Source organism: Helobdella robusta, assembly GCF_000326865.2.
Source record: "Helobdella robusta unplaced genomic scaffold HELROscaffold_91, whole genome shotgun sequence".
NCBI classification, from domain to species: Eukaryota; Metazoa; Annelida; class Clitellata; order Rhynchobdellida; family Glossiphoniidae; genus Helobdella; species Helobdella robusta.
The window spans coordinates 425,204-437,667 of record NW_008705520.1 but is presented as its reverse complement, the minus strand read 5'-3'; the positions used below and the strand labels follow the sequence as shown (position 1 = coordinate 437,667).

Here is a 12,464-nt window from a genome sequence, read left to right as displayed (position 1 = left end):
TTAATAGTGTTGCTAGAAGCTCTTACTTTCATCTACGTAGAATAAAAAAACTTTTGCCTTTTCTTGATGATCCTACTCTTCTCCTTCTTGTTACTTCGTTAGTCTTATCTAGGATTGATTATTGTAACTCGCTCTACTATGGTCTTCCTGACTCTATACTCTATCCTTTAAGTAAAGCTTTTAACTCTGCTGCTCGTCTAGTTGCTCGTGCCCCTTTCTTTTCTCATATATCTCCATATCTTGTTCTCTTGCACTGGCTACCTATAAAATATAGAATAATTTTTAAAATTGGCACGTTCATGTATAAGTCTCAATCTAAATTATTTCCTAAGTACTTATCAGATATATTAATTGAACCTAAACGCCCCGGTTTACGATCGTCTTCTTCTTCTCGCTTTTTCTTAACTCGTGTTAAACACTCTTTTGCCAAATCTGCTTTTGCTTTTTCTGGTCCTTTTCTCTGGAACTCTCTACCTACTTCTCTAACTATTTCTCCATCACTTGCGAAGTTCAGAGCGGATCTCAAGACCCATCTGTTTTCAAAATTCATTGAGGAGCGCTGTTGAACATCGCGGAAATAGCGCTTTATAAGCTAATTGATTGATTGATTGATTTAAAGTTTTAAAGTACTATCACGTCAACGACTAAAAATTACTCGAAATCGGCAAATTCACATAAGCGACATTCAATTGACAATTTGCAGACATAAACCTGACAGATTAACTCAGCTAGTTGTTTACGCATTAATAGTTATAATTATAAAACGCCTACCGGTATTTGTTATAAATAAGTATATTTACCCAACTGGTTCAACCTACCCGTGGTTCATGAAGCCCTGGCCAACCCTAGATAAGAAGATACATTTGGACACTTAATTATTAGATAAATTGACTATGTATTCCACAATTTATTTAATACAATTTATTTGTAATATTTATAAACATGCTGGGTAAGATATACAGGTGTGAATGCTTTAGACAAGAACTTATTTAGTAAAGGCTCCTAATTGTTTTTATCGTTTAAATTATCAGTATTAATATGGCAATATTTGGTTTTTTTAAGTGTTGGCGACCTTTGTTTTGCTTATTTCAGATTATTTTTTATTAAAACTAGTGTTTTGCGGTCCTAACGCAGAGGCAAAAAATATGTTAATTTCAAGCTATTGATTAGATGGAGATTTTTTGTCTTGTTGATTTGCGTTTGTGTGTGTTATGTATATATATATAAATGCTATAAACGTGTTTTTTCAAGTTTTTTCCAACTTTGCGCATATAAAATATCTGTACTTTATCTGTAGCTACTTTATCTGCATTTCTGCCAACACAAGGAACTTGAACTGTGGTGTGTATGTAAGTATCAAAATTCGTTTAATATAAATTTCAACCAAACGCATGTAAAGACAAAAGTATGCCGAACTTTCTTTGTTTGAACAGGCATGCACACCAATAAATAAACAGATTCAACCTCGGGGAGAAATAAATTTTAACATGCGTACGAAGTAGATGACGTGGATGTGTCACGTGATGATGATTGATCTAATGAATGACTGTGGGCTAATAATAACTTTAGATGATTAAATATATCCTCCACGAGAGATGAAACTTCTTACGTCAGCATAAAAATGTTAGTTGATGTGAAATTAATTTTGTTTCCCATCATTAATTTGTTTGCATAATTTCGATCTGCATTATTGAAAAAATCATTGAAAAGCCAAAATAAAATGTATTATTAATATCTAATGTTTATCACATCAAACCTGCACTAAAGTCATTATCAAAATAGAAAAGTTATTGTAGAGTTGTAACTGTGATACTGTGATTGTCCAGCCTGACACATTTACATCCAACCATATTTGAAAAGTACAAATAATAACAGGATTAAAAACAAGATAACTTTGATCTGACTAGCACGTAACGTTAAATAACTTGCTGCATTATATATATATATATATATATATATATATATATATATATATATAGGATTAAAACAAGATTAATGTATATATATATATATATATATATATATATATATATATATATATATATATATATTATTACCCGCCATAGGCCAGACGAGACTCGTCAGTAGGGTAAGATAACATAATAAGATAACACAACTCAATTATTGCAACCAAGAAACGCAAATTGAGGTGTCGCGACCAATAGGTAAAAACAACATCACGTTGTTACAAGGTTTAAGAACCAATTCCCGCATCATCTTCAGTGCATATTTGGTTTATATAGTTTTTTTAAACAATGCAAAGTTTAAAAAAACTATATAAACCAAACCTGCAAAGAAGATGATTTGTGAAAAATCGAAATTGGGCCTATCTGCATGATGAATTTGGATAACAACAGTTTCATTAAATTTCCATGACGAACTTGGATAATAATTCTGCTTTCAATTAATTGAACAACTTCCATAAAATTCTAGTAAGGAAAATTGAAGAGACAAACCTTAAATTGATTAATGCCAACAATTTGGTAGAATTCATACAATACTATATATAGATATAAATATATAAATATATATATATATATATGCAATTATTGATGAATTGCATTTCTGACAGTTATATATATATATATATATATATATATATCCATACATAAATGCGCAAATGCGTCCAGATTATACAAAACTATACTCAACCCTACATACAGACCAACAAACATACACACGCGCACGCACATACAAACGAATACATATATACAAGCTCACACACGGTGATATACAACACATAGACTAGACACAACTATCTACACATTCACTCAAATAGACACATACAGACACACACCACACACATTCAAATAAACACACATGGTAAGAAAAACACATACGCGCACACATATACACATACATACACGCACAGACACCCAAGCAACATACATGCCGATACACCTCCCCACACACACACACACACGCATACAAACACACACTTCATCTTTAGAGTCTTGTATGTTCAGCTTCCTCTCGCATTGATTGCGGCTATGAGCATCTTATAGGAGAGCCAGCGCCCATGAATATACATGAAATGTTCTATGTTACTGTGTTCTGCAATTTTAACATTATTTTCGAAAAATTTATCATTTTCAGAGTTTGAGGACAAATTGATTTGTTTTTACTCTATTTAATTGCTATGTACAATAATGTATGTATCCGTGTGTTTATGTGTGTGCTAGTTCGTACCTTTGTGCATACAAACGATTGTACACACAACATACATGAAAGATGAAAGCATCAGTCATCAATGCCTTGGTTGGCCGGGCTGTTGTACGCAATATTTTTTGTTTGTTTGTTTTGTATTGTATGCTCAATAATTTGATTGTTTGCAGTTTTCTTTGGTTAGTTTCGTTTTCTTTTATCTTACATCTTTTTGGCAAAGAGAGAGAACAGACTTTTACGTTTATGTCCGAAGAATGTTTCTTTACAAAGACTTTTAAGTTACCCAAGTACCTATTCGTCATATTTATATTGATTTGTTGCACATTTTTGCAAATCGTTCAAAAAAATGAAGAAAAAGCTGCAGTCAACAAAAGGAAAAAACATAACAAAAGAAACATTTTGTCTGACCTCAATCTTAGAAATGATGATGCTATCGAAAAAAATAATAAGACTACCAAAATAATATTTTAATTGAAAAAAACGAATGATTGAAATAAATGAATGATTAAATGGAAACAAGCAAAAAAGTGGCTTTGTTTATTATTAAAGGAAATCATTCAGCATCATTTAATAAACGTTCTTATAACGAAAATTTTTTTTTACAAATTGAGAATGATTTTTTAATGTAAACAAATTGTAAATGTAAACTAAATGACGTATTTTTAGTTAACAAGAAATTTAAAATTTTCTATTACATAATATTTAGCTCCAAATTTTAGGCAAATGTTTAGGCAACATGAAAGATTTCACCCAGTGAATGTTATTAATGCTTGAATATGCTCACCACTACCTCTCCACTTCAGACATGGGCAAAATCACACAAGCGACGTTTGTTTATTTTTTTTTTGTGTTTTCAAAATTTGCCTAAATTTCTTAAAGAAGAAACAAAACTATATCAAACGGTAAAACATATAACGAAGCAAGATCTCTTGGTGATCGGCTAATACTATTTAAAAAAAAAATTTTTTTAAAGACCTCCATAAACCACGGAAATATTTTTTATGGTTCTTTAAAGTGTTAGTAACAAAAATTGAAGCTGAAAAAATTAAAACCAAACCAATCGATTAAAAGACAAATTTATAAAAAGCAAAAAAATATAATACGAAAATACCGGGAGTGTTCAATGAAAACAAAATTTGAACGGATAAAATGTGAGCGGATTTCTGAACAGTTGTAAGAAAAGAGAAAACATCAGAATGGATCCGGTCCACTGCCACACTGCACGATTTTCTCACGACCCTCCCACCCACCCACAGGGAAGTCAGCGTCGAAAATAAGATGACACGAACAAGCAAACTCTCAGCCTATCAGTGATCCAAAAAATGTTGGCTCAGTTAAATTTAGTTTAAAAAAAGGTTACAAGTCAATCTCTCCCGTGCACTTGCTTCAGAGGCACCAACGACAAAAACACACAGAGTATTTGAATATGCTTGAAAACCACGCATCACAGAAATTCCATATGATAAGTAGAGATCTCTTTGCACGCGTACCTAGCAACTGCCATAACACGACCAGACCATAACCAAAACGTAATCGCGCCATCCTAGTGGAGGGTTTTTGAGTTGTTGACCTGTTTGATAAATAAACTTTCAAAAAAATATGTGATTATGTAGTAATTATTTAATAGTAATTATTTATTAATTTTTTGAATGAAATTATAAAATTATTCATCCCTTTCAAGCGTTTGGATAAGCAGTTTTCAAGAAATTAATTATTCCTACTACGTCCAAACAATGTTTATTTCATTATTATTTTTAAATGTTGTTCAAATATATAACAAAAAAAAAACAAAAGGATAGTATTGAAAATATAGTAAGAATTAACTATATTTAGGATTTTAATAACCAGGCACACCCATAACTTCCATGCGCCAGCAATATATGAGCCCATAAAAGTTTTATTTGTGCACATCAAATTTATTTGTATTCTGGCACATAAAAACACACATGCAAGAATGCGTATGTAACTGCAAACCATTGAAAAATGTATTATTATTATTATTATTATCAAGTTTATAAAGCACTAATCAAAAGTTAAGGCTGTCAAAAGCGATATTTGCGGTTAAAATAGCAAAGATAAATCAAACATGAGGCAATCAACAAAACAAACCTCAAAATTGATTAGTTAATGTCAACAATATAACTAAAGCGAAAATAATTGAGTTTTAAAATTCCTCTTAAACTTTTCAAGTTTGAGGTTTCGCATTCTAAGTGACTTTGGCAGATTGTTCTATTCAACCGGTACCTAAATTACGATATTTCGTGATGCTGTCTGTAGATGAATGCCAGGAACAACGTGCAAAACACCATCATCTGATATGAGACTCAAACCACTCATCATAAATAATTTTTCTTTTATTTTTGTTTGTCAGATATTCTGGAAGCAGATCGTGAAAATTCCTGTACATGTGACACAAATTATTTTATAAGTAATTCTCTTTTTAATCTCAAGCCAATAAAGGTTTTTTTTTATATCGATGTCATCTGGTCAGACCTCAAACTACCCACAACCAGTTTGGCTGCTCGGTTCTGAATGGACTTGAGAGTAGCAATCGATCTGTCCGGCAACCCGTAAAAAACTGTTGCAGTAATTTAGTCGTGAATGTATGAATGTTTGTATTAACGACTGAGCTGTAGATTTATTTAGAGATTTACGTATTTTGTTTAATTGTCGTAACTGCAAGGAACATGATTTTGTTAGCATTTTTACATGGTCATTCATCGTTGAATTAGAGTCGAGAATAGATCCTAGATTGGTTGCTTTATCAGAAAATTGGATACTTTTAACCTCTACCACAACTGAACTAATTTTAAGCTTTGACAACTGCTGCCAAGTGCCAATAGGAATGAAATGTGACTGTCCTGAGACGGTTTGTTGGCATCTATTCATCAACATTGTTCAAACATTCAACAAGATTGTGAATTTCACATTTGAGTAGTTCCGGTTTACAACTGATTATTATTTGGATGTCATTGGCATAGGCATGGTACTTTAAACCAAAACTATCGATCTCTTTAATTACTACTGCCGTATATAAAATAAATAGAATAGGCCCAAAGACAGAGACCCTTGATGACGTCGTTGTTGCATTTGATAATTTATTGCCAAACAGAACCTGCTGCGTTTCCCCCAATAAATACGACCCAAACCATTTAAAAACAGTTTCAGAAACTCCAAAATTAAAAACCAATCTATCCAAAAGAATTCTGTGGTCGACCCAGTCGAAAGCCGCCCTCTTATCCAGAATTGTAACCAAAGGAACATGCTGTCTCTCAATAGCGGTAAACAATTCTGAAAACACATACAGCAGGGTAGTCTCTGTTGAGTTGTATGTATGTATGTATGTATGTGTGTATGTGTGTGTGTGTGTGTGTGTGTGTGTATGCATGTATGTATGTATGTATGTATGTATGTATGTATGTATGTATGTATGTATGTATGTATGTATGTATGTATGTATGTATGTATGTATGTACGTATGTATGTATGTATGTATGTTAAAACCAAAACATGATGAGTGACACTGAACCGACAAACATGTATGTATGTATGTATGTATGTATGTATGTATGTATGTATGTATGTATGCATGCATGCATGCATGTATGTATGTATAAATGTATGTATGTATGTATATATATATATATATATATGTATGTATGTATGGATGCATGTATGCATGCATGTATGTAATATTAGGCACGTACGTATGTATACTCGCTGATACGCGTAAGCACAAGCACTTCTTTCGGTGCAGCTTACAGCATTCTTTATTTGGAAGGAAGGTAATAAGGTAGGTCTGACCCGTCATCAGATGGTGGGCCGTCAGTCACATCACATCACATAACATCACATCGTATCATAGCAAACGTTTGAACACTGAAACTTGCATGGTTGCAGCATCTAAAGTATTAGCTAATGAACGGAAGAGTAGATATTGAATGGACGTTGTACCGGGGACTAAATTAATTTGCTACCTCCGTCAAATTTATTTATTTGAGGAAGATTTAATGAATTTAGTTACAATTATAAGGTACTGAGAATACTATTAAAGTAAAATAAATTAACATCAAAACGTGAAAAAGACACACACACACAAAAAACAGAGAGAAAGAAAGAAGGCAAAGAAGTGTTGCCAATTGAAACTTGCAGAGAAACGCTGACAAGCATGACGAGCCGTCGATGAAGTATTTTCAGTTATCGGTCCGGCGATATTTATAATTCATTCTTTCGTCATCGCTCCTCTTCATCATCGTCATCGTTTATAGCATCATTATCTCCATCGCCTTCAGCATCTCCCATACAACCTTCAATACTTCTTCAGCGTTTATTTACAATAGAGATCCCTGCAGAGGAATGCTGTTGTTGTTCGTGTCGAAATATTCTATCAGAGATTTGACGAAATAAACTTTTCAACTGAGCAGACAACAACGCAAACATATTAAATAAAATAAACAAGCAAAGAAAATATTTTCATAATTAGAAGACACCGAAACAACAGCAGCACAAAGCATCAGAAGCAACAACAACAACAACCTTTCCAACAACAATTTCCTACAAAAATTTCCAACAACAACAACGACAATTATAATAATAATAATTTCAAACAACAATTTAATAAAAGAGGATGGCGGACAACGACAGCAACCTGACGAAGCAGGGGGCACCACCGGACTACTCCATGGGGTCCCCCATCACACCCATCAGCGGTATGTTCTTGCCATTAATAATAATAATAATAATGCTATTTTACTTATATGTTTATTATGATTATGATGATGTTATTATAAGAATGGTCATGATGATGATGAAGATGATGATAATGATAGATGTTGCGTTTGAATGTGACAACAATGATGATGATGTTGTTATTCATTTACCCATTCAATCAATCATCCATCCATCCATCCATCTATCCATTCATCCATCCATCCATCTATCCATCCATCCATCCATCCATCCATCCATCTATCCATCCATCCATCTATTCACCCATCCATCCACACATTCATCCATCTATCAATCATTTATTTTTATATTAACTTTACCAATGCGTTTGAGAAGTTGCTTTATATTGGTTTGATTATATTAATGATGAGGTAATTGGAGATGATGTTGATAGTGGTAATGATGATGATGGTGGTTTTGGTGATGATGATAGGGACAATAGGGAGATGATGATGATGATGAGTGTGAATATGATAATTATAAGGATTATTATGATGATGATAGTAACGAAAGTGACAATGATGATATGGGTGAAGATGAAAATGATGATGATAATGATAATAATGATGATAAAGATGATGATGATAATGATGATAATGATGATGATGATAATGATAAAAAAGATGATGATGATGATGACGATGATGAATTGAAAGATTGTGATTGAAATTAGGTTTATTATGATTTTTAACAAAACTCAAAACTGTCACTGACGAGACCAATCATTATGCTGATGAGGATGATGATATTGATGAGGATGATGATGCTATTGATGAAGATGATGGTAATGATGATATTATTTTGAGAAGAAAATACATCAAATATGCTTAGTAAATAAATGGAAAAAAATATTTCTTGTTACTCCAAATTGAGTGCGTGTAAGATATGAAAATAATAACAACAATAATAATAGTAATAACAACAACGGTAAAAATAAAAATAAAAATAACAAATCGTAGAAATGGTTCAACTCTGACAACAACGATAAAAAATATGATGATGATGGAGATGATGATGACGATGTTGATGACGATGATGATGTTGATGAAGATGATGATGTTGATGAAGATGATGACGACGATGCTGATGGCAAGTAATAAATGTATGTCAGATTAGAGTAGCGATAAGGCAGGCAAAAGTTTCGGGTTCGAAGCCAAGTGCAAACTCTATTAAACACACCACGACGAACAAACAAACAACAGTCTCTTAATAGCTCTAACGATGATGACGATGATGATGATGAGGATGATGATGATGATGAGGATGATGATGATGATCATGATTATCGTCATGATCATGATGATGATGACAAGAAGAATGGATAGAAATAACAAACACACAGTCAATGAATGTTGTTTTTCAAAAAATGTAGACTATTTTTCCCATTTTCATGTTTTCTTCATAGTTTGAACTTCGTTGGAAAAATTTTTTTTGTGGTCAGTAGTCACTCCATGTTATAAAGACGTCACTTTACAATGTGTGTCATTACTCTGATGATATCTTATTAATGCTGTGTGTAACAGACGGTATGTAATTGTTACGACCAGCAGGTATCAGTGATTACCTGTTATTTTTTTAAACATCGTTCGTTGTACATCAGTTACAAGCTGAAGCCAACGTGCCCATAATAGTATAACTCCGCCTTCGTCAACTATGAACCAAACCAGGCTACTGCATCCGGACGGTGATATTCAGCAATTCATTCTGCCTTGCATGCGACTGTCATAACAATCTAACATCTTTTTCATTTGCTTTATTTTCTTATCTTTCACGTCATCATCTTCGATAGCATCTTCTCTACTTTTAATAATTCCATCACATCTTTCATTGTAGTAAAGAGTTTTTGTAAGCCAAAGATGCGTCAACAGCAAAAGCCTAATGGTTCAATTTCTGGGAATGCACGTGCACATGTTCAGGAACTTTCTTTTGTGATCACATCTGAAAATTTGGCACCAACAGGCAGTAGGAAGGAAGTGGATGGCTGCAAGTCATCAGGCTTGTCATTATTTTTATGTCTTTGAACGCAGGATAGCACGAATGACGAAACACGAATCAACTTGAGTCGACCAGCAAAATCAGACGCCACACATTTTGTGACGTTACTGACGTGATAAATTTTCGTTCCAGCCAAAATTTTATTTGGAGTAATTTTTTCTCATCATCATCATAATTTTCTACACAATCTTCATCTTTTCATCGACTTCACCTTCGCCATCTAGATCCTCACAAATTTCTTCCACATAATGAACGACACGACGTCACTCACTTTCATTTGTATTTCATTCGAGATCACTTAATCCATTAACTAACACGAAGATGGCTGCAGAGTTTTCCGCGTTTCCGTCCTGCAGACAACATCATCTGGTCGATCTACCAAGTACAAACAGACAATGCAGATGGATACCAACCCACCCTCAACCCATCTAACCGAGTTTCTGCCAATGGAGCAGTATCTACCAGCATTACTGCTCCAGATACTTCACCTTGTGCTGGCATCGAGCCCAACTCTGGTCCACCCAAATGGCCAAACACTACTTAGAAACCACTGCCGATCTTTTAGCAGACCAGGTGGCTACGGCTCGATTCCACAAAACATATAAATAGCACACTACAAACGAGCTACCACCACAACAACTAACACCGTGGCTGTACAGCCAGTCTTTCGTACTGTTTGGTGCATGTTTCAACAACAACTCGTCTTCACAGTGTGGCCAACAAATGAAAACATGCAACAATTTTTCTTTTGTGTGTCATTGAAAAGGTTAAAAACGTATGTGATCAATCAATCTTACTAGAAAAATTTGCAAAATATTTTATATAAAATTAATGAAACCAACAACATGGAATTTATCAACGCCAAATCATATTTGACAGAGAAATAAGTGATGCGTAAATTTTGTGAAGCTATCAATCAATTTTCAAATAGAATAAATACAAAGAAGGGCGGCGCGACGTTTTGTTGGATGCGTGTGTTCACGTGCGCTCTGACCTGCAGGTGTGATGTGATGCGTCTACAAATAATAAAACACGGAAACAGAACAAGGACCAACATCATCCGAAAACTTATTTTTTATTTTCGGGCGAGAATGCAATCGGGCGAATCTTTCATCGTTCGGGCGAAAAATGCCTCAAGCGAAAGCTCTAGTTACCTTTGGGTAGTTGATGCTTTGGTTCATAGTTGTAAAGTTCAAACTTTTTGAATTTCATTTTTGAGGCTTTACAGTTCATAAAGTTCATTGTTCAATAATTGTAAAATGCAAGCAAGATTTGATTGCTTATGAGTTGAAATTAAATAAAGTTACAGCGGCAGGTTGGGCATTGCGGTGAAGTTGTAATATTCGACGCTCATCACTGGCTCAGCTGTAAATAATATTTATGTATATTTCATTTATTTTGGTAGCTTAATTTCTATGTTGTTGTGAGCGATAAATAGTTTCGTATAATTTTTACGTATATCGTTCAATTTAAAGTTTTGAAGAAACATTTAGAAGGTTTAAAATTTTAATACCCGGTAAGTTTGGTCGGGCTTGCACAAAAATGTTTGCTGTATGCGTTCTGCGGCGTGCTGTTTTGACGCAAAAGAATGAAAAAAATTATAAAGAAGGGAATAAAAATTTCAAGTACGAAATTAAGTTGCTTTCAGCATCGTATTAATCAATGCTCGGGTTCCAATACGCCGTTTAGAGGTATAAAAACTCCCGTGTGTAACCTCTTCAAATATGAAACAGATGTTTCAAAAAAGGAGCTGCAAAATTTGTTGACGTTATCTAGAAAATCTAATTCTTTTACCGTGGGTCACGCGGTGGTGTAATGGTTGAAACGTCTGGCAGGGATCTTACAGTGTACGAATGCAGACCAATGCAATGTGTGTGATGATTTCATACACTTGTATTATTATGCGTTCTGTGTGAGTTGTTGGTGCCTCTTGAAATATAAAAATGGAAACAGTAAAAAAACTGTTAAGATGACAGCTGAATCAACAGACGTGCCGATGTGTTCCAATGTTACAAATTGAAACATTGGTTTAAATAACATGACGCTACTGCAGTAACATTAAAATTCCAATCATATGACCTTTAAACAACAAGACAAATCCAACTGGAAACATGGAACCGCGCTATTCAATCCGAGGCAAGCTTATTAGTGCAAATTCAACAAGTGAACACTGTTTAGTTTATAATACGACAACAGTAATTAACAAGTAACAACATACAAACGCAGAACAACATTTTACAATGGTAGGTACCTGGAGGAAGATAGGAAACTAAACCGCAGTAAGAAATTCTTTATAGGTACCTTTCTAACACGGCTTTGTGTTGTTTGTGAGGAGTAGTGTGCTTACCTTACAGCTTCAAATTGAGTTGCTTGCTACCTAATCTTCTTATCCACACAAAGTACAACAAACACATGTCATTATTTGAAGATGTGTGTGAGTGTGTGTGCGTGCGTGTGTGATCTAATCTTTATATACAATGTATGTATATCTCTATCAATATCATATATCAATATCATTATTAAATATCACGTTTATTAACAAAACGGCTGCACAACTTGCGCTTGCTTTTTAAGAA

The 12,464-nt window shown here is 33.8% G+C and overlaps 1 protein-coding gene across 1 annotated transcript; it reads left to right on the top strand.

The window, feature by feature from the left end:
• Window positions 1-7,792: 7,792 nt before the first annotated feature.
• HELRODRAFT_182730 (hypothetical protein) lies at window positions 7,793-11,052 on the top strand (the record flags this gene model as incomplete). Its single annotated transcript, XM_009033456.1, has 4 exons — window positions 7,793-7,874; window positions 9,727-9,855; window positions 10,210-10,461; window positions 10,931-11,052. The coding sequence occupies 4 exons, from the start codon at window positions 7,793-7,795 to the stop codon at window positions 11,050-11,052; spliced, it is 585 nt and encodes a 194-aa protein (XP_009031704.1).
• Between the last annotated feature and the right edge of the window lie 1,412 nt (window positions 11,053-12,464).